This window comes from Rutilus rutilus, assembly GCF_951802725.1.
Source record: "Rutilus rutilus genome assembly, chromosome: 23".
NCBI classification, from domain to species: domain Eukaryota; kingdom Metazoa; phylum Chordata; class Actinopteri; order Cypriniformes; family Leuciscidae; genus Rutilus; species Rutilus rutilus.
Genome location: NC_140233.1, coordinates 15348373 through 15370834, shown reverse-complemented (window position 1 = coordinate 15370834; position 22462 = coordinate 15348373). Strand labels below are relative to the sequence as shown.

Here is a 22462-nt window from a genome sequence, read left to right as displayed (position 1 = left end):
GTTCCTGTGTGTGTGCGTGTGTGCTGAATAGGATCTCTGTGCAAGAACGTGAGGTCACTGTCTCCCATGCCGACCGCCCGTTCCCCTCAGAAGGTGATTCCTTTATGCTAAATATTGGGAAAAATCACATTGCGATATTTTCTATTTCTGCGATATACTGTATATTGCGATGTAAAAAAATACTGTAATGTTTACCAGATGACCTGAATAACTATATTTGGAAAGAATTAATCATTCTAGAATGAGTGGGGTGATTTTTAAAAAAAAAATTAAATGCTGGAATATTAGTTTTTACTATATGAACCATCCTTTTAGGGCTGAACGATTTATTTATTTATTTGGGCATTCACACTTGTTTAGTCTTTACAATAACTAACTCAAACCCCTTTCAGTAACCATGAAATTAACACAGTTTACAATAATATCTCTCCACTTGAGTTTGCAAAGGCACATTAAAAAACACAGTTTTTGACTAAGTATAAAACAATAATAATTATTATTATTATTATTAAATAATATATTAAACAAAATAAGAAATATATTGCAATATTGTAAACGTACTGTAAAGTATTTAATAATAAAATTACAATTATTTTATTTTATAGTACAACTGTAAAATTACAATACTAAAATGTTCTAGTTATTTATTTGTAATAAATATGAAATACTTAAATGTAATTAAACTGATATATCAGTCATACAGCGTTATAGAGTGGCGCTATATTTCCGGAAGTTTTTCTTCCATTCATTTTTCCCCCAAAAAGTCTTTATTAAAGAGTTATGGGCGCTGAACCAAGCCAGTCAGCTACAAGGTGAATCACAACACAGTAAAAAAGGTTTTGAATATCAGACAAAAAGACAAAGTGTACTTAACGGCTTTAGTGGGGGAAAGAACTGTAATCCCGTGAAGCATTGCGAACAGCATAAATCGAATTTCATGGGAGAAATCTGGGACTCTCTGATTCTATACAGCATCATGGGTAATGTATGTTCAACACAATTATTGTAAAAAAAGAAATAAGCTGAAATAATGCAGGCTGATGGCTTCAGCAGAAGCAAAAACCATAGATTAACAACATCGTAGCTCACAGTAGGGTTGTCGTTTAAAATCAGTTTTCCTATGGAGAAAATGAATGGAGCTTTTACTCCCGCAACCCGCACTCTATTGTGGCTTGCGGTGTCACATGACAAGCTTGACATGGAAATAATGTAAAAAATAATGGTCGCCGGGGATATTTTAAACTGACGTGTGAACGGGTTGATGAGTTGACTGTGCTTGATTTTGCTCTGCAGTCAATGGTGCCGCCCCTCACGCCCTCCCCGACCGATGGCTTGCCAATGGGGAGCCTGGCATCTCACTCCCCTGCCCGCTCTGGCAGCTACAGCAGCGGCATCTCGTCCCTCAGCCGCTGCAGCGTCTCTGAAACGTGTGGGATCGACCTCCCGCCGCCCGACCCTCCTCTGCCCCCCGCCGTTCCCATGGACATGCCCATTCGGCGGGGCAGCAAGACTCCTCCTCCCTACAGCGTCTACGAACGGAACAATCCCCGGCGAGCGACGCCACTGCCTCACAGTCTATCAGTGCCGCCCAGTACTGACAACCCCAGCCTGACCGCGAAACCCCAACTGAACCGCACACAGCGAATTAATTCCGAACCGCGCCACCGGCCCACCCCGAGGAAGGTCTCTCAGCTGTAGTGTGTCTGCGGTAACCGCAAACTGGGACTAAGCTGCATTTTTTTTAGCAGTTGTTTGCTGTAAAATTACTGTAGGCTATGTATCATAATTGGGAATGTTTTCAAATGCAAGGAGGTGCATTTATGTGAAGGACAGGGAGTGGCATATTCATAAATAAATCTTTCAAATCTATTAAATAAGAGTGTCAATGAATAAATAAGTCTATGTCAATACATACATCAAGAAATTGCAAATAAAAAAAGGTAATAAATGAATCAATTTATTGACATAGTTCATGCTTTATTTATAGAATTCATAAATAAAGAGAATTATATAACTATCTTTTGAATCTTTTAAATAAATAAGGTCAATAAATATTTATATAATTTTTGAAAGCCTGATTACAAAAGCAAAAGTCTCACCATTAAAATCCATGTCCCAAGCACACAATTATAATGTTCTCATTATATGACAGACTTTTCCTTTTTGAAATTATTTTCCTTTTTGAAGTTTTCCGATCATATTTCAAGCTATTCAAATCCATTATTTATCGGCTTAAATATATTGGGTAAATTTTCTTATTGGGTCAATAACGACAGAATAAAAAATTAACATATATCGGTCGATACCGATATGGTATTAACGCTATATATATATATATAATTGTATTTATTTATCAATAAATGAGAACATTAATTTATGAACTGATTTTATTACATAAATAAATCCTTTGGACTTCTATGTATTCATTGACATACATTTCATGATTTATTGACATTTTTGCTAAAGATTTATTTATTACATCTCACTCTTAGTCCTCCATACATTTTGGTTTTTAATTTAGCGATTTATATTCTATAATCGAAATGAAAGTAAATCGGAATGCACCCATAATGAATGTTTTCCTTTTTTTTGTTCGTTGATATTAAGTAGATCATCTTAATTTCATTTTACAGCTGCATATTTGGTGACTATTTTGTGGAAGTGCAGCTCAGAAACGCTCTTCACCGATGAACTGAACCGGACACGGTCCTTCTGATATGCAGTTACAGCTGGAAACGATAATGTACTGGAAAAGCCTTGAAGAGATTATGAACGCTTTTGAAACGGCATGTAATTTACAGCAAAAATCTGAAGATCTGGCAGGTCCATATCCCATTTAGAGTGCACTGAGACATATTGCTAGCAAGGTATTTTTGATAGAAGTACGAAATCAGCGTTGTACAGCTTTTCTTTCCACACTATGGCAGTTTTTTTGTTTTGGTCTTACACGAACCGAGGCGTGCAGCTAGACCTGCATCCCGTTTTAACCGCTTTGTACTTTCCGGAATGGCTAAAAGGTGCTACATATTTCTTAGTGTTTGGTTTTTTTCTAATGTAGCCTTGTATCTACCGAAACTGCCTGACCGTTTAAATGTGCCATGTGATGAAATTGTGTGGTCTCCGAGTTTTGTGCCAAAGATGCAAACAGTATTAACTTCTTTGTCAGTGAGAGTAGTTAGGAAAGTTTACCTGAAGTTAGCGTGACCGCTAGTGCTCAACAATGTGCTTCTTAAACCGTGTGCAGAGGCGTAGATCAAGACTGCATGGGGCATGAGCAGTACAAAGCAATATAACCATTGTAGTTTGCAAAGAGTGATAGAAACAAACATCGTCTAGTTCTGAGATGACTTTTCCCAGCAGCCAGATCCCAAATCGGGTTGTGTCGCCGCAGTCTCTTCCGAACAATATTGGCTAGATCAAATCTGTGTTTCTCTCTCCTTTAAATGTTAAATCCGACAGAACTTTTCACACTGAGGTCAGAAATTCAATTTGGCCTCTTATTTGGACTTTAGGTCATTGATGATAAACACAAAGTTTAGGAAATGCTGTGTGGAATTGATTTTCTTTTATATTGGTTTATCTTTTATATAGGTTTTTTTTTTTTTAAGAGTAATTTTTGCACCATATTTTCATTGAAAATTTCTTTTAATCATTAAAATAACTAATTTCATGTGTAATTTTTACCATGGAAAATTATCAAAACATTCATCTTGCTTAACAAAGCCAGCAAACGTTCAATGAAACGGCTGATTTTAAGAAGTTGCGTTTCAAAAGAAAAGAGAAACGTTGCCACATTTTGATGTCAAATTAACAGCTTTTTCACTGCCAGCTTGAAAGCCCACAATTCTCTTAATAAATAATGGATAATTTGATGTGTTTAGTTGTGGCAATACAACTTCAAAAACACGCAACAGCCTTCGCGAATCACGTGGACAATTGAAATGGTCTGCATTTTATAAAAATTGCTCATAGCAAAAATGTCCCCTGTTATTTTATTGCATTTTTGTAGATAAATACAAAGTACAAAGTGCTGTATTTTTTTTTTTGGCAACCTAAAACATTTGAAGCACGAATAATCAAACTAAAGTTGGAACAGTGACACAATTCTTACAGATGGGCACCGATTCGTTTGTTCCCTATTTTATTAACGGCTTTGCAGCAAATGTTCTCATATTCCCATGTTTTACGAGAGTTGCTCATTTCAGGCAATCATGTTTTGTAATTTCGATGGATTGCCAATGGTCAAGTCGTAGGACGCTTGTATTTCTCCTCTCCTCTTCTCTCCTTTCACTCTCCTTTTTATGGATTATACTCTTTCTGTTCAATTTTTTGAACTTGTAAAGTTGTACTTTATATCATACAATGGGATGAAAGTATTCCATATAGCCTGTGTTACAGATTTTGTACAAAAGGTGTTTATATGAAAATGTAACCAGTTCATAGCTTTGAATGTTGCAACTAAAGTTTTTATTTGTAAATGTTGAATATTAACCATCAAACAAATAAAGGTTGATTGATGTAAAGTGTGAGTTTTCATTTATTGTTGCTTCTCTTGAGATAGATCCAACACGAGGACTGCCAACAATCATTAACCACGGCATCTTTAAAAAAAAATTAAGTTGCTGCCTTAAATTTATAAGTACAATCAACTTGGATGTTTAAGTCATTTCAACTTAAATTACATCAAACTGACATAAATGTGTTGAATCTTGTAGGCTACAACTTAATAAAAAAAAGTTGAAAATGGCTTAACTTATTTTGATGAGTTAATGCAGTGTAAAAACATTTTGTCATAACTTATTGATCATTTAATTGTTTACAGTTTGACAGAGTTCCCATAATTGGTCAATTTGGTGGTAAATTTTAAATGACCAACATTTACATCTGCCACACATACATTAAAAACAAGGTATACCAATAATATTTGGTATATGGTGTATTATGTGAATGTTATGATACAATGGGCAATCATTTGGCGCCCTCATAAAGTAGACGCCATATTTGTTTTACTCATATCCTTGTTTTCTTATGCTAAAATTGAATATGAACTTAATAATGTATAGTAGTTTTTGTGAGGGCTTTTCCTCGTATATTATTCCAGCGTGTCCACAATATCTTCCTGTCAGGAAATGTATGAATCAGACACGGAGGGCTTTAGGACCCGGGAAGCAGCGAGCGTGGTGTCGTACTGACGGAGCGACGTACAGCACATACATAAAGACATTAGGTGAGTGTGTTGACACCTCTGAAACCATTGATACTCATCCTTCAGACCTTACCAGTGCTGAAGAGTTTATGCTTCACTTTTGCTTTTGTGGTTTAATTGCGTCCATCCATGATAAAGTTCATCACACGCTTATTGTTTGATCTTGTTTACAGTAGCCTAGTAATAGCGGCATGTCCTGTCAATCCAGCGTGGTCGCCATTCACGCTAAACCATAGTAGATTTACTCATGTAGTGTAAGTTAGTGTTGCAGTTTTTAACTTAGTACACAACAAAATGAAACGAGAGATGTAAGATAAGACGACGACATTTGCTAATGTTGTTGTGTTGCATGAACAGACTGACCTCAGAGGCTGTGTCTCAAAACCTGTAATTATTTTGTAATACAAATGTGCAGTATACTAACTACACAGAATACTATATCCCACAATGCAATGCACTTGAATCGACTTGACCTTCCATTTCCAGAATCACAAAAGAACCTTGTATCACACACGATTTAAAAAATGTAATTTAAAGAGATAGCTGTTAAGAAATGTTATGCAAAATAATAGTTTGTATGTCCGCAATGATAACTGGAAGCCACTTTCTGAATATACACACATGCTTTGTTAAAAGGTCATGTGACGGTGATATAGTAATAACATTTAAATTGTTTGTTGTTGTATATTACTATTTCATGTCTTTTTTTTAGTAGTAGACATCATGCAGTGTGTACTGTGCAGTAAACAGTGTGTTAGTAATCCATTCCTAACTGAGTTATTGTTTAACGTTTAAAGCATTAAATTAAGTTTTGAGGTATATCCGAGTTTGCTTTCTCAAACAAGAAAAGATGTAGAGGACACTAGACTTAGTGGTGCAGGTGTGACGTCAGAACCAGAAGACTAATTCGCTGTTTCCTTCGAGATCAGGCCTATGATGCCCAAATGTTAATTGTCCTAATAATGTTAATTTTTTCTAGGTAGGCAGTTTATGATAGGCAGTTGCTCATCACAGTCTCTCAGTTCAGGAGTAAAGATCAGTCTCTTTTCTTTCTTTCTTTTTGTGATATATATATATATCTCTCATAATATATTGCCAACACGTGAATATGCTGATATAAAAAGATTCTCCCATATGAATGCTGGATTTAGATTCTAGGCTAATTAATTAAAGCTGCCCTGTGTAACTGCCCTAATGAATAAGATTATTTTGAATTTTTAATCACTAACTTGTGAAAACGTCACTTCATATTGGCTTTGCAGTATAAAATGGTTGTATATATTATTACATATTTAAACTACATACACAGCTGCAGTCCGTATCTTTTGGCGCTCTAGCGGTTAATAAACAGAACTGCATCCCAGACAGCAACATAATGTCGGCCCAGATCCGGCCCACATCTGGTACACGTGGATTCAACACACACCAGATGTGGGCCGAATCTGTGCCGACATTATGTTGCTGTTTGGGATGCGTCTTGCGGAAGAATATTGCAGCCGCAGCTACTTCTCTCTGTTTATATCTATGATGAGTCACGCAGGCACTGGGCAACGGTACGACCCGAACCAGTCTAAAATAGTCCGAATATAAACACTTATTATAGATGTACCGTAGTGATTCAGGAGAAGACAAAAACACGGTTTGGAAAATGGATTCATGATGTACTTGCTTATTGTATACATTTTTAAAACAAAATAAGTTACGGACTGCAGCTTTAAATATGTAAACTATTTAAAGGTAAAGTTTACCCAAAAATGAAAATTCTGTCATCATTTACTCACCCTCAAGTTGTTCCAAACCTGTATAAATATTTCTCTTCTGCTGAACACAAAAGAAGATATTTTGAAAAATGTCAGTAACCTTTGACTTCCATAAAAAAAAAATTCCCTATATATATATATATATATATATGTATGTATATATACAGTGCAATGCATAAGTTAATACACCCATGCTAAAGTTGACTAAAAAGAGGAATAAAAAATCATATTTTGGAAATTGAACTTAATGCCTTAATTAAAAAAATTAGGAAAAATCCAACCTTTAAGGACACCAATTTTCTTTGTGAATGAATAATGTATCGTAAATAAATAAATGTTCTTCCTTAAAATACATGGTGCATAAGTCGCGCAATGCAAATCAAACTAGCTTTTAGGCTAACTGAAATAAAACCATGCCAGTCTCTAGGTATGGTGAATGCTATGTGATGATGTGGGGCTATTTTAATTCCAAAGGCCAAGGGAACTTTATCAGGATGCATAGTATCCTGGATCCATGAAGTAACTGGCCTTTAAAAATAAAAATCTGCCTGCCTCTATGGGAATTTAACATAGGGGTGTACTAACTTATACACCATGTATTTTAAGGAAGAACATTTATTTATTTATGATACATTATTCATTCACAAAGAAAACTGGTGTCCTTAAAGGTTGGATTTTTCCTAATTTTTTAAATTAAGGCATTAAGTTCAATTTCCAAAATATGATTTTTTATTCCTCTTTTTAGTCAACTTTAGCATGGGTGTATTAACTTATGCATTGCACTGTATATATAACTAAATGTTATAATTAAAAAAAAATATATATATATAAAAAAGAAAGGCTTTTAAGATGCATGTAAACCTTAAAATCATTCAACATTTCACTTCTAGTGTATATTATTTACTGTTTTCAAACGTTTTACCATAGGATACTGTGAGTCAGTGTAATTCTTTCTGTCTGCAGCACAACATTAATCTCAGCGCTGCTGTGATGCAGACTAATGGTCAAGCATTCCAGCTGAAATCATACAGGTGCAGACATTGAGATAATTTAATCAGATTCCGCCTGTCAGCACCGTGTTGTGAAATGCACTGTTAAAATATGCCCATGCATCAAGGAAACCGAAAATTGCCTTGTCAAGTGTGGAAATCTGTCATTGCAGTTTCAAATTACCCTAAAGCAGCGAGTTCACTAAGCATTTTTCGACATATTTGTTGACTAGTGCAATTAAAATGGTTACGCTCAGGTATGCATAAACAAAGGTACCAGGCTTACTTTATGCAGGTGGCATATTTGACAGTATTACTTGCAGGATAAATGGGTTAGGAGTTCTAAACGGGAAGCATATGATAAATTGATTCTGCTGGAGACCACCATGCACCGCTTCGAAGCTGTGTGGAGCGGTCACCTAATATTACAGAGGCATTTGCTTTCAACTCTAGAAACACATTTTTAATTGGGTTCGGCTACAAAAAATCCATCTATGTTGCACACCTGCTGTGCCAACCCTGGTTTTATTTCAGTCCGTAGCACATGGAAAATGGTGGAAAATGTTCTCGACTCTGAATCTGAAAGGGGCCTTTGATGAAAAATGAACTTGACGCTTTCTTTTGATCACCGCGCACCAGTCCTAGATTCTCCCATCTGCCCGTTTTTAAGAATAAACTATTAGATGCTCCACTTTACGCACCTTTGAGATCCATGCACCAACCATATACTGTATATAGAGCCTCGGCCTGGGCATTGCACCATTACGTCGCTCTCTGTTTGTAGCCTGAAGGAAAAATATAGGATTGTGGCTTGGGACAAGCAAAAATATACTTTTTTTTTTTTAGCCTGTGTGTCATAACACGTGTTGTGTGGCTCCGGGGTGATTGGAAATCTTTGACTGTATGTGCTGGTGAGGGAATATTGTTAGAGCAACCTGACAGCTGGCACTTGGCAGGTCTGCCCAGAACACCATGGATAATTTAGCCGCTCGTTGTCATAATAGTTCATTAGTCGCACTCTTGTGCTATGGATGCATCTCCTCACGAACTAAGCGAATGAATACTTAACACTACAAGAAGTTCCAGCGCAGGGTAAGACACATCAGAGAATCTGTTAGATGAAGATGTGAAATCAAAATTGACCCTGTTTACTTTCTTAAAGGGATAGTTCACCCAAAAATGAAAATTCTGTCATCATTTAATCGCCCTCAAGTTGTTCCAAACCTGTAAACATTTCTTTCTTCTGCTGAACACAAAAGAAGATATTTTTAAGAATGTTGGTAACCAAACAGTTGATGGCGTTTTTTAAACCGCAGTTTGGTTACCCATATTCTTCAAAATATCTTATTTTGTGTTCAGCAGAAGGAAGAAATGTATACAGGTTTGGAACAACTTGAGGGTGAGAAACAGAATTTAAATTTTTGGGTGAACTGTCCCTTTAACACATGTTATTGTGTTTGAGTCTTGCTAGGTCTTCCAGAGAAAAAAAAATGTTTAATCAAAATTCATTAACTTGGCATAACTTACTATTTATTAGAGAATCCTGAAACAAATGTATCACGGTTTCCAAAATATCAAGCCGTTTTATATCAAGTTTTCAACATTGATGAAAATAAGAAATAGTTCTTGAGCAGCAAATCATCATATTAGAATGATTTCTGAAGGATCATGTGACACTGAAGACTGGAGTAAAGATGCTGAAAATTCAGCTTTGCATCACAGAAATAAATGATATTTTAAAACATATTCAAAGGGAAACCGGTTATTTTAAATTGTAATAATATTTCACAATTTTACTTGTGATTTCATCAAACCCTGCCTTCTAACAGTTCAACGGCTTACTTGAATTTATATGTCAAAATTTATATTGATAATCATGTATTTTAGTCATTTATAATATTTCTGGTCATTTTTTATAATGTTGACAGTTGTACACTCTCATTCACTCTCTTGCTTTAGAAAGTCTCAACATAGAAAGTCAAAACAGTGTTAAAAAAATGAGTTGCTACAGTACTAAATGATTTATTTTCAGAGCTGTGAAGTTTTTGCAGGAAATTTCTGACTTCTGACATTTGTACTTACGTGATTGTTTTATCAGAGAAGTAAAAAAAGGAAAAAAGAAGGGTCCTCAGGCTTGCTCAGATTACATATTTCTTGGATATACAGTGCAGTTGGTCTTGTAGGACTTTTTATAATCAGTAATCTGTGCATCTACACTGTAAAAAGTGATTGTGTTGGAAACTCCTTTGCCTTAAAATGATTACACTGTAAAAAAAAGTTGCTGCCTTAAATTAAGTACAGTCAACTTGGTTGTTTACGGTTTACGGTTGGTTTCAACTTAAATTACATTAAACTGACTTAAAAAAATGAGTTGAATCTTGTATAACTTAGAAAAAAGTTGAAAATTGCTTAACTGATTTAGATGAGTTGAAGCAATGTAAAAACATGTTGCCATAACTTATTGATCATATTAGTTTTTTACAGTACAAGTAAATAAACCATGCGTAATTTAAAAGATTAAGTTCACATAACTTAATTTTTTCAATTATGCATGAGGTTATTTACTTAATCATTTTAAGGAAATTGGTTTCCTCAATTTTTAAAAAAAGTATGTTTCTATCCAAAGAAACTTACATTGCATTCAAGGTGCGCATTTACATTTGATCAGTTCGTCCTTTTCATGGGAATCAAACCCATGACCTTGGTGTTGCTAGCACCACAATCTACTGTTTGAGCTAAAGGAAAGCCTACAAAGAAGTAAAGTGGTTTGCGAATGCCGTTTCATGCAAATTTTAAATATTCAGTGTTTGTATTACATTAGTGTTGCTGCCTCGACTAGCCTACATACTCAGAAGAGAGTTAGGAAGGTGTCTTTTTTTCCCACCACAAAAGGGTTTTTTGTAATTTCCTCTGTTTGAGCCGTATCTGGCTCACAGCAGTGCAAACCTGACAAATCCTGCACTGCGTTGTGATTCGCTCAGCATTTTTTTTTTTTTTTACCCTCACATCTAAGTTGTTGTAGTCTCTGATTTTTGAGCCTCTTGAATGCCCTCCTGCAAGCAAATGGCTTCAAGACTTTCTTTAAGTGCTTACCAGTTAAGTCTGCAAAGTTGCTGTGGGAGACCTTGAGGGCTTTTTTGGGAAAATAGTACAAGCCGCTCTTCGTCTTTTTGTTTCTATGGTGAATTCTGTATAATGAACAAGAGGCATAATTGCATGCCGTGTACCTCCAAATCAAGCATCACACTATCATTTAATGGCATTAGAGCAAGCGTGCTCTTGTCAGATTCAATTTCAATGCCTCAGTGGGTTTTCTACCCTAATGCATTGGGTCTACAGAGTTTTGTCATTGCGAATACGGTCTACAAATAGGTGCAATTACTTAATTCATTAATAAAATGGTTGCTTTATGAGTGTTTTCTTCTTTTTGACCTCACTAGTCACTTACAATTTGATTCAAAACAAGATGGTTCATGCTTAAGCGTGGTTTTCTGGCCTGCTTTTGGTACTTTTGTTCTCTTTGTGAGGCTAGTCATCCAACATATCATTGAAACATGCCTGAAAGACTTCAACAAAAACATTTTTGTTGTTTCTTCATTTAGATGTTACCAGACTCTTTGAACCAGTCAAGGTCATTTTCTCTCTCTTCAGGCAATGGCGCAGACGGGCTTTGGGCGAAGATACTTCAGAGCGTTTGTTAGTGGCTTCTTTGTAGCCGTCCCGGTGACAGTGACGGTTTTAGATCGTCTTGCCTATGTGGCACGCGTAGAAGGTGCCTCAATGCAGGTGAGTTGTCCTTTATCCATTTCATCAAACTTTTCTTGGTAACATTGTTGTTTTGATGAATCTGGTTTAGTCTAGCTTTGCTGAATTTCTTATGAAACAACTTACAAGGTAACTCAAGGGCGTAACTCTTTTGGGCGATGCAGGTTTGAGTCCGGCTTTTTTTTTTATCACTTTACTGTATTTGTCACCATAGTAATTTTCTTTCCCCATCTTCACTATTTCTATATAAATAAAAATGGTCATAGGACTTAATAGAAAAAATCGGAGAAAGGAGAAAAATCGATCATAACTCCAGTAAACTATGGAGTGCCGCAGGGATCTGTGTTAGGCCCTCTGTTATTCTCAGTATATATGATGCCACTTGGAAATATTATAAGGAAACATGGAATTAGATTCCATTGTTATGCTGACGACACTCAAATATATATTTCATCACGGCCAGATGAAAACGCTAAATTATCCAAATTGACAGAGTGTGTTAAAGATATAAAAGATTGGATGACGCGTAATTTTCTTTTATTAAATCCAGACAAAACAGAGGTACTAATCATCGGCTCAAAAAACCGCCCACAAAACCTCTCGCAATACAACTTTAACATCGTAGGATGTCCTGTTACTTTATCCTCTACAGTAAAAGACCTGGGTGTTATACTCAACTGCAACCTGTCTTTCGAAAATCTTTATTAGCTGGTTGTCCTGCATCCTCAATAAACAAGCTACAGTTAGTCCAAAATGCCGCTGCTAGAGTTCTTACTAGATCAAGAAAATATGATCATATAACACCGATTTTATCATCACTGCATTGGTTACCTATAAAGTTCCGTATTAATTACAAGGTATTGCTACTGACTTATAAAGCCCTAAACGGCTTAGCTCCAGTCTATTTAACGGATCTTCTATCGCCCTATAATCCATCGCGCTCTTTAAGATCACTAAATTCAAGGCTTTTGGTCATACCTAGGATATCCAGATCCACCAAAGGAGGGAGAGCATTTTCACATTTAGCTCCAAAACTCTGGAATAGCCTTCCTGATACTGTTCGTTGCTCAGACTCGCTCTCCCAGTTTAAAACTAGATTAAAGTCGCATCTCTTCAGCCAGGCATTCATATAATATTTTTAATCTTACAGTTCAAATTACAATCCGGCCTCTAGTTAATAAATGCCAGAGGAGAACTGGCCCCCGACTGAGCCTGGGTTCTCCCAAGGTTTTTTTTTTTTTTCTCCATTGGGTCACCTGATGGAGTTTTAGGACACCATTAGGTCACTTGATGGAGTTTTTCGGTTCCTTGCCACTGTTGCCTTTGGCTTGCTCAGTTGGGGATATTCTGGGGATATTTAATTTGATTTTATCAATCAATAAATTCCACTAGAAACAAACCTTGTTGTATTATTTTAATTTAATACTGTGAAGCTGCTTTGATACAATCTGTATTGTGAAAAGCGCTATACAAATATACTTGACTTGACTTGACTTGACTTAATATATCTTGATATATGTTCGACATTTTGGAAATTGATAAATCTTGCCTCAAAGAAAAACTTAGAATCGTTTCATTGAGACAAACAGCTTAAACTAAAATCATAGAAATACATCAAACTTACCAAGTTTAGCACCATTTTTTACAAGTTTAAATCAAAGGCACTAATAAAACATCTCTGCTTGTTTACGAGAAAGTTTTGCGAAAGTTTAGGAAGCTGAATACCCAATAAAAAGCACATTAAAATCATGACCACGTTCACAGTTGTTTGATTTATATAATACCATCCAAATAATTGCAAATATATTATGACTATTCAATATATTTTCCAGCCCTATGAAATACTAAGAGAACTTTACTTAAACAAGCTTCTCTATTCAAACATTAATAACCTTTTCTTTTATATTAGGACTTTGCATTAAGGCTCAATCAAACCAAATGTCCTAAACATTGCACTAATAGCACTAAGACCACAATGAAAGACACCTAAAATAATGAGAGAAACCCGTCTGAATACACCATGCTCATTTCCTCGCCAAACAGAAGTAATGGTTCATTATGTACCTAATGAACACTAACTAACCAAAATGCTGGTGTTGTTGTTGTTTTCCTTTTGGAGTTTGGTTTTCTATCTCGGTTCATAGTGTTATAAATTTGCTAATGGCTTTTCCCGGTCCATCCATGGCCTTTGAATCCAAATAAGTCACTCCATGGACAATGCTGAAAGCTGACACCAATACAGAATGAGAAAATGTGTCTGAATAAAAAAGATAGAGCGCCCAGCTGTGACAGATAAATTCTCCAGGCGGGAACGCTCGTCGGGATATTTATTTTAGAAGGACAGATAAGAGATATTTCTGTCAATTATCCCAGCAAGCGTGAAATGGCTCATCGAGATCTCCCTTAATGATTCATTGGAGGCCCGTGTATCAAGTCAGTCGTCGACTTGATTGTTTGAGAAGGTTCGTCACACACAAGTTGTTTGATATACCACCACAAAAAGAGTTAAGAGAAAAACAAATTCTGTTTTTGAAGTCAACTTGCAGACGTTATTTTTATCCTTCAGTCGAAAGGCTGAATGAAGAACAGAGCGATTCTTTTCCAGCACAAAATTAAAGCGAAGTCGCTGCCACTGAGTTTATTCTTAGAGTTACAGTAGTTTTGGAAGTTTTTTTGTGGAGTGGAGGATTAAAGCAATAAATCACAGACCAAGAAGAACAAATTATCAAAGTTAAAAGTTTCTAATCTGTCACAACTCTTCTAGAGACTCTTGTAGACTCAGTGTTTGAATCTTTCCCAGCCGTCCTTGAACCCAGATGGAGGGTCGTCACCTGATGTTGTGCTGCTCAACCGCTGGACTGTGAGGAACTACCAAGTACAGCGAGGGGACGTTGTGTCAGTTCTGTGAGTAGCCGTATTTAAGCTGTATTTTGTCCTAAACGCGTGAGCCATTATGCGACGTTTCGCTGTGGGCGGAGCAACCGAGCGTGACCCTGCGGAAACTGTGCAAATCAAGTGACTGAAATAATGTTTTGTTGTTTATCATGGCTGGCTAATGTGGTGGTCGACACTTTTTTTGCATTTAAATGTATTGTGAGTTGTTGTGGTACGGTGTAAAGTAGGGATGCTGTTTATCGGTACAGTTAGGGATGAAGGATATATCGGTTAATTTTAGAGATTTATAATTTTATTTTCAATGTCTATTTACACCAATTTAGTGTAAATAGCATCTGTCCTTATAGCATCTGCCTTTTATTTATTGGTATGATATTGAACATCATCTGATAATCACTTAAAGTCTTTAAAGTTATCTTAAGAAACGCTAATAATTCAATAACACTGTTAAATGTACAGCAAATCTCGAAATAAAAATGTTTTTGTTGTACTGTACATTATAATTTTGCTATGCCAAAATTAACTAGTAGTGTTTAAAACAATTTTAGGTTTTAGTGTATTGATTTTAATTTATTTAGACACCAGAGGTTATGTTTTTACTATTGGTTTTTGTTAACGTCCAATACTAGGGATGCACCGATATGAAAATTTTGGCTGATACAGATAACCGATAATTCTTTATATTTGTAAGCCGATAACCGATATAGTGGCTGAGAAATCTAAATCCAAATTTTATATAATTTTTGAGAGCCTGAATATAAATACAAAAGTCTCACCATTTAAAAGCTATGTCCCAAACACATAATTATAATAATTTACAATTATTGGTTTTTTCCTTTGGTAAATTGCTGTATTTGAATGTCTATGTTATTGTAGCTGCTATCTTGGCCAGGTCACTCTTGTAAAGTTTGAGTTTTTAACCTGGTAAAATAATGAAATAATGTTCTCACTCATTTTATGTAGCCTATATGACAGACTTGCATGTTGCATTAACTGTATTTTCCTTCTTTTGAAGTGATTCCAATCATATTTCAAGCTATTCAAAACCATAATGGCGAACAGTGCGCATCTGAAGTGTCTCAGCTGAAGGAAATAATCCATTATTTATTATATCGACCAAATTTCCTTAACGGGCTGATAACAATGACATTAAAAATGGACATATATCGGCCGATACTGATATGGTTGCCGATATATCGGGCATCCCTATCCGTTACAATAATTATTGGCTTATCTGTATCGACCTGAATTTTAATATTGGTGTTGGCTTATATTAGTGATTTTTGTATTTGGTTTTTAATGTAATTCTAATTTAGTCTTCAATGATGCTAATAATTAAAAAAATGTTGTCAATTGTAATATTTACCAAATCTCAAAATGAATTTTATCTAATATTCATATTTTATATGATAAGATTGCAAATTATTTATAACTTTGTTATTAATAATTTATTAACAATATTCAATATAATCTTCAGCCTAAAAATGAAAATCTGTTTGACACAATTTTAGTGATGATGTTGTGATGCTAAATTCACTTAACATTATAAAAAACAATTTTGTATACAAATATATTTTAATATTGGCCATTTATCAGTTATTGACTAATATCAAAATAATTATTGCTTATTATATCAACCAAAATTGTATTTCGGTGCATTTTTAGTATTAAGCTTAGTCTTTGCCCCTCAGCTCTGGTGAAATCCTTGAAAATGGCCTTGATGGAGAAGTCCGTTTATTAGCTGAAATTTGTCAGATGTGATGTTTTTGTGACAGAACATCATGTTGATGTCAACCCGTTGAGCCTGCAGACCTCTGCTGTTCCACAGATGTCATGTTGAGTCCTCGCATCCAAATCTTTGACGAAAAATATCACATTCATTCAGAAAATTGAGGTGTTCTCCATCCAGACGAAGACATCTGTAGCGCTCAAAATTGCTAATTGGATAATTTTGGTCCCTCTTTAATCTGCCACCGATCTCCTTGACCTTAAACCCAGCTGCTCTGAGTACACTAACTCAAGGGGAATCCTCCTGTGGATAATGAGCCCACTCTGTCAGAAGGCTTACTGGCTTAAGGGTTACTGTCATCGCAAGTAATTGGCATGGACGCAATCTTCTGATATGCTTTAATGCGGTGCTCAACACCAAGAGCCTTTTGACCTAGACCCTGCAGAGCCTATCATCTAGACTCTAGTTAGGTAACTCCTCTTCACTTTTATGTATGGTCTATTTTTTGAAGCACCGTGGGGGGGGGGAGAAAGTATTTATTTCGTCCAACTTCTCGATCAAACACTCACCCTGCGGTGTTCTTTGGCTTTTATACGTTTGATAGGCCAGTAGATGGTTGAGCGCCTTTGGCTGTTCAAATGAGGTTTTGATGCTGTGAAACTGAAAGACTTGTGTATGATTATATAATGCCACCACAGGATGTTTTTTCACAAGTAAAGAATTACTCTGTTGGCCGGAATTCTGAACAGAGAGTTATTGAATTAATGAAGCAGAAAGCTTCATACAATTCATTAACAGTTACTATATTACATTTTTGTGTGCCTCTAGCAGTACCAAATGAATCAAAAATAATGACACTCCCTCCATTTGTCATTGGTTAAACAAGCAAATAGCTCCGCCTCCAAACTCACCTCATTGGCTTGAGCCACTGTTGCTATGTCAGGTTGGTCGGAATTTTCAAATAAACGTTGTTTTCTAAACGCTACAGAGTTTTTCAGGGAAATCTACCTTTTAATATCTCATTTATAGTTGTCTCTGCATTAAGCTGGATTAGGATATATGTTTTTTTTTTGTTTATATAAAAAGTATGCATTTCTATGGAAGCTTGTTTCCGCCACAGAACAAATTTTTTTTAATGATAATTGTGACTATTATTTACCTCACAATTCTTACTTTATTTCTCAGATTTGCGTGATATAAAATCGCAATTGCGAGTTATAAAGTCAGAATTGCGTGATGTATAGCAATTCAGACTATTTTTCTCGCAATTCTCTTTTTTTTCTCACGATTGCAGTTTTTTTATATCGCAATTCTGACTTCTTTTCTCGAAATTGTGAGATATAAACTTGCAATTCACCCTTCGCAGGGAGTTTGATTGACAGGCGATCTGACCAATCATAATCCGCCATCCGCCGAATCCGCCATTTTTGTCCGACAAAATTAGTAGATTAACGTCAGTGGATTTGAACTTGAAAAACTGTGTGTACTGACATCTTTCCGCGGTTGAAACAACATTCCTTCTGATGTTCATTCATGCTTATTTGATGCTATAAATGATCTACAATTGCGAGTTATAAAGTATGGAAGCTTGTTTCCACCACAGAATTTTTTTAATTTTTATTTAATTGCGGCTTTTTATCTCACAATTCTTTTTTTCTCAGGATTGCGAGATATAAACTTGCAGTTGTGAGTATGAAGTCAGAATTGCGAGTTTATATCTCGCGATTCTGACTTTATAACTCGCAATTCTGACTTTTTTCTCACATTTGCGAGTTTATATCTCGCAATTCTGACTTATTTTGACTTTTTTTTTTTTGAATTGTGAGATATAAAGTTGCAATTGCGAGTTATAAAGTCCAATTCTGTGGGGGAAAAATACTGACGGTTGCGAGTTTATGTCATGCATTTCTGAGAAAAAAAAGAGAAGCAAACTCGCAATTGGACAGAAAAAGTCGCAATTACCTTTTTTTAATTTTTTTATTCTGTGGCAGAAACAAGCTTCTATACATTTCAGCTTTAACTCAACATACTGTACTGTTTTAGTTTTGTGTAAATCCCTGTATTCAAAACAATGTTGAGAGTAAGGCAGATTCATTCTGTCATTACCCAAAGATGGCACTCTTCCCCTGCTGGGAATTCACTGCGCTGGGAACATGATGTTCATCCTTTACTAAACTATTCTGTGGGAAGAAACTAGCCTTGCATACTAATACTCCTGACCCCATAAAACATCATGTATATATGTATAGTATCTTGTTTTTAAATCAGATTCTTTCCTTTTATATCAATATATTCAATATCTCTTGTATTTTAAAGTAAACTAAAAATGTAATTATTTACTCAGCCCCATAATATATCATTTTTGTGTGATCTCATGTGTCCAAAAAACCACCATAACATAACCACAAAAGTAGTTTTTCATGTCAAGTCACACAACCAAGATTTAGGTCATTATTCAGTGTAAATGTTGACTTCTGTTACAACAAATTAGATTTTAGAATTCATAAGGACTACCTCTGTGATACTTTTTGTCGTTTTGTTTTTGTTCAGAAAAAAGCTGCATAAAGACTACAAAATGTCTCCTTTTGTGTTTCACAAGAGTATATATTGGCAGAATGTTTACTTTTGAATTTATTTCTTAACCATATTTATCATATTTTTACATATTTAGATCACATGACCATCTAAATTGGGACAAATCAGTCAAAATTTTGAAGCAAGTCTCCAGGTTTCAAATCTGACGTGTCTGAGTGCGGTTGAATCTGAATGTGTTTATGCAATTGCAAGAGTTTTGTTTTCCTCTGCCTGTTTGGATCAAATGCAGATGTAATTGGGACTCAATTCAAACGTTGTCTAAGGAGATTTCTCAGCCCACAGAGTAATATCTTATTTAGAGAACATTCCTCATCTTCAGACAGCAGTCGATGGGGAAATGGTTCTGTCAGGGTGTTTTATGCACACAGAAAACATTTTGTCATGCTTTCAGTGTAAACAGGGACAAACTTGATGATTTTACGAATTGCAATTTGTACACATTACCACTTCCTGAAAGGTTCTTCCACAGCATCATTTGAAGGTTATGAATCTGTTACAAAGTGGCACAAAATTTGGAGCGCTAAAACATTGTCTTTTTGAAAATTTCCAAACAATTTCCAAATAACCATATTTTGCAAAGGCAGCTTGGGAAATAAAGATAGTTATTTTGTCTAGGAGCATTGAAAGTGGAGAAAAAGAACAGAAACTGTAAATATCTTTTGATTCGCAACATGCAATGTCCGTTTTCCCTCTCTTTTCCGAGCCACTTTGAAGTGTGCTGGGCAGAAAATGGGATCTCGCTGGACTGGGTTGAGTGTAATTAGCCATCTACATGGAAACCAGTTTAATTCATGCATCCTCAGAGAGGTTTCATACGGTCAAACGGCTGTTTTCTGAGAATTTTGCATTCAGCTCAGAGTATGAGGTGAACTGAGGTGAACTAAGGGTTCTGAGGGGTTTTTCGGACCAGCGTGCATGCTTCTGCTTTCATAGACGACCTGTGTGGTTGTTAATGTGGTGGCAGGGAGCCATGATGGTGGCAGCCTCACTGTTACACAAGAGTGCTGAAGGCGGGTCATGTTTGGGGTCTCTTGAGTCTTGAGGAACCAGAAATCTAGTGTTTTTGTTTTTCTCAGAGTTCAGAAAAATATGTGAAACATCTGAAACCATAAAAAAGGACAATGAGGATGGTCCAGGAAGCAAGGGAGCTTTGGGAAAGTTGACTGCCAAGCATTAAATCGGACCAATGTTGCATTAATCCTGCTATAAATACATTTAAAATTATTATTATTATTATTAATGGTAATAATAATAATAATAATAATTATTATTATTATTATTATTATAAAACCCATTATATTATCAAATTAAACCTTAATAAAATGATAACTTTGTGTTAATTAATTATTGTTTTGATAATAACAATAATAATAATCATCATCTATATAACAATCCAGTGTTGCATATGTCCTTGTGTAAATAGATTTATGCTACCTCTTTTTAGCTTTAAAAATTATTTAAAAATATTTAATTTGATATTTGTATTATTATTAATAATTGAATTAATGGTAAAATAGAATAATAATAATAATAATAATAATAATAATAACATATTATGGCAATTTAAAGCCTTATAAAATTATTAAACTTTCACATGTTAATAAAATATTACATTGTAAAAATATTTTGATGATGATGATAATAATAATAATAATAATAAAACTACTTTTTATTTAAAATGATTTATTATTATAATTGTTATTATATGAATATTATGAATTGAATTAATGGTATAATAATAATAATATTAACCTATTATGGATGAAATCGTACATTTTCATAATAGTGTTTTGATGATGATGATATTATTATTATTATTATTATTATTAATTTGAAAAAATAAAATTATATATATATATATATATTTACATTTTTTATTATTATTAATATTACTAATTGTATTAATGGTGAAATAATAATAACCTACATTTTCATTTTTAAAAAAATTGTCAGTTTTGTTCAGTTAAAACAATAAAACAACAATATTACCAGATGAAATTCCAGATGTGGCCATACATGCAGAAATGTGGCCCATTGAGCTATAAGCTATATTACATTTATAGATAGCATCATTTTGTCTTGCTTTACGTCCTGGATGTCCTCTTCACAAGCCCCCAGTATTGTCCTCAGCATGAGGTTTAATATCATTCTCATGCTGTATGTATTGCCCGGCCCTGAGAAGCTTGATTTTGTCACATAAAGATTGGTATCATTTATTGCCCTCGGGTTTTTTGATGCTTTAACTCATCGTTGCTTCACCAGTGCTATAATCTGTGAGGCTATATGTGCTTGTGAATCAGCCTTCAAATGCAGACTGTCACAGCAGAGCGCAATGACCTTTTCAGGCAAATTTAAACAGTTTGAAATTCCTTTAACACGAAACTACTTTCTTATGCAGCGAGATCTTATAAATATTTAGAAAGTTGATCACCGTTATTGTAATTTTTCTTCTTTTAGTCTGAACTGCAAGATGAACCTTCCCCTTTTGGTCAGAAAATGAAATTATCAGTGTAGGAATTGCTCGCAGATGTTTAATTTGCAGAAGCTCTAGGCAAGCACCACTTATTCATCCAGGGAACATTGTTACTCATTTTCTCCACCGAACAGCCTCGCCAATTAAATCTGAGGTCAACTGTCCATCATCCTTAGCAGTAAACGCTGTGGGTTCACTTGTAAAAGATGAGTTATTCCATTTGTTAAATTTGCGTTAGATGTGGTAGTTATCTTTGTTGAATATACAATGCATGTAGTCTATTATTCTTATAAGTATTAATCGTATTAATTGAGAGAATATGAAAAAAGTAAAGGAATATAACAACAGTATAGCAACTCAACCTCCAAAAAAAAAAAAAGTGTATATGTGTGTGTGTATATATATATATAATAATTATGTAATCATTTTTAAAAATATATTTAACATTTATTTTTATTACATTACATATATTATATAATATTATTATACTTTTAAAATTCAAAAAATTGAAATTTTATACTATTTTGTATAAATCATCCACATTTTTATTTCACTGACTTCTACATTTAAGTAATAATGATCAAAAACCTTGTGTTGCTGTGGAGACAATCTTCCTCTGCTGCAGTTTTTACATCTAAGAGCTGCAGTTAACAATACAGAGACTTCTGCAGTGCCCTATTTAATGTGATTATTATATAATTTTTTTAATCTCAACAGAAAACTACATTAGCCACACTCATGTACATATATCTATAGTTGTGAACTGTTAGTGGGCTGTTGGTTATTTTGCGTGCGATTGGAGCTGATATCTCTTTCCCTTCTCGAGTTGTTGGACAAACATCAAAGAGGCTTCCCTGGCACTCTCTGCCAATAGGATCCGTCCTATAAAATGAATTACCGCTGGCATTGTACGTTCCCCTCATCTCCTACATGAACTGTGCTCTGCCCACATCAGTGGGAGATGTTAGTCCCTTGACATATTCAGGACATAATAAGGCTGGAAGATCTGGATGTACCAGATGGGAAATTTGTCTTACCGATGTCAAGGTG

General features: G+C 35.0%; 2 protein-coding genes across 4 annotated transcripts in view; both read left to right on the top strand.

Annotated features, from left to right (window-relative positions):
- dock4a (dedicator of cytokinesis 4a) overlaps nucleotides 1-1817 on the top strand; it is a 75645-nt gene extending 73828 nt beyond the window's left edge. For both annotated transcript variants that reach the window (XM_084396896.1, XM_084396897.1), the window contains 2 exons: nucleotides 32-93; nucleotides 1294-1817. In XM_084396896.1, the coding sequence (XP_084253022.1) occupies nucleotides 32-93; nucleotides 1294-1698 (467 nt within the window). In that variant the 3' untranslated portion in view covers nucleotides 1699-1817. The remainder of the gene's footprint in view (nucleotides 1-31; nucleotides 94-1293) is intronic.
- Nucleotides 1818-5150: 3333 nt separating this feature from the next.
- The window catches only part of immp2l (inner mitochondrial membrane peptidase subunit 2), a 91272-nt gene continuing 73960 nt past the window's right edge, over nucleotides 5151-22462 (top strand). Inside the window, exons 1-3 of one of the 2 annotated variants that reach the window (XM_084396894.1) lie at nucleotides 5151-5227; nucleotides 11607-11741; nucleotides 14521-14624. In XM_084396894.1, the coding sequence (XP_084253020.1) occupies nucleotides 11610-11741; nucleotides 14521-14624 (236 nt within the window). In that variant the 5' untranslated portion in view covers nucleotides 5151-5227; nucleotides 11607-11609. Of the gene's footprint in view, nucleotides 5228-11557; nucleotides 11742-14520; nucleotides 14625-22462 lie in introns of both variants that reach the window. The other variant, XM_084396895.1, reaches the window with a different exon arrangement.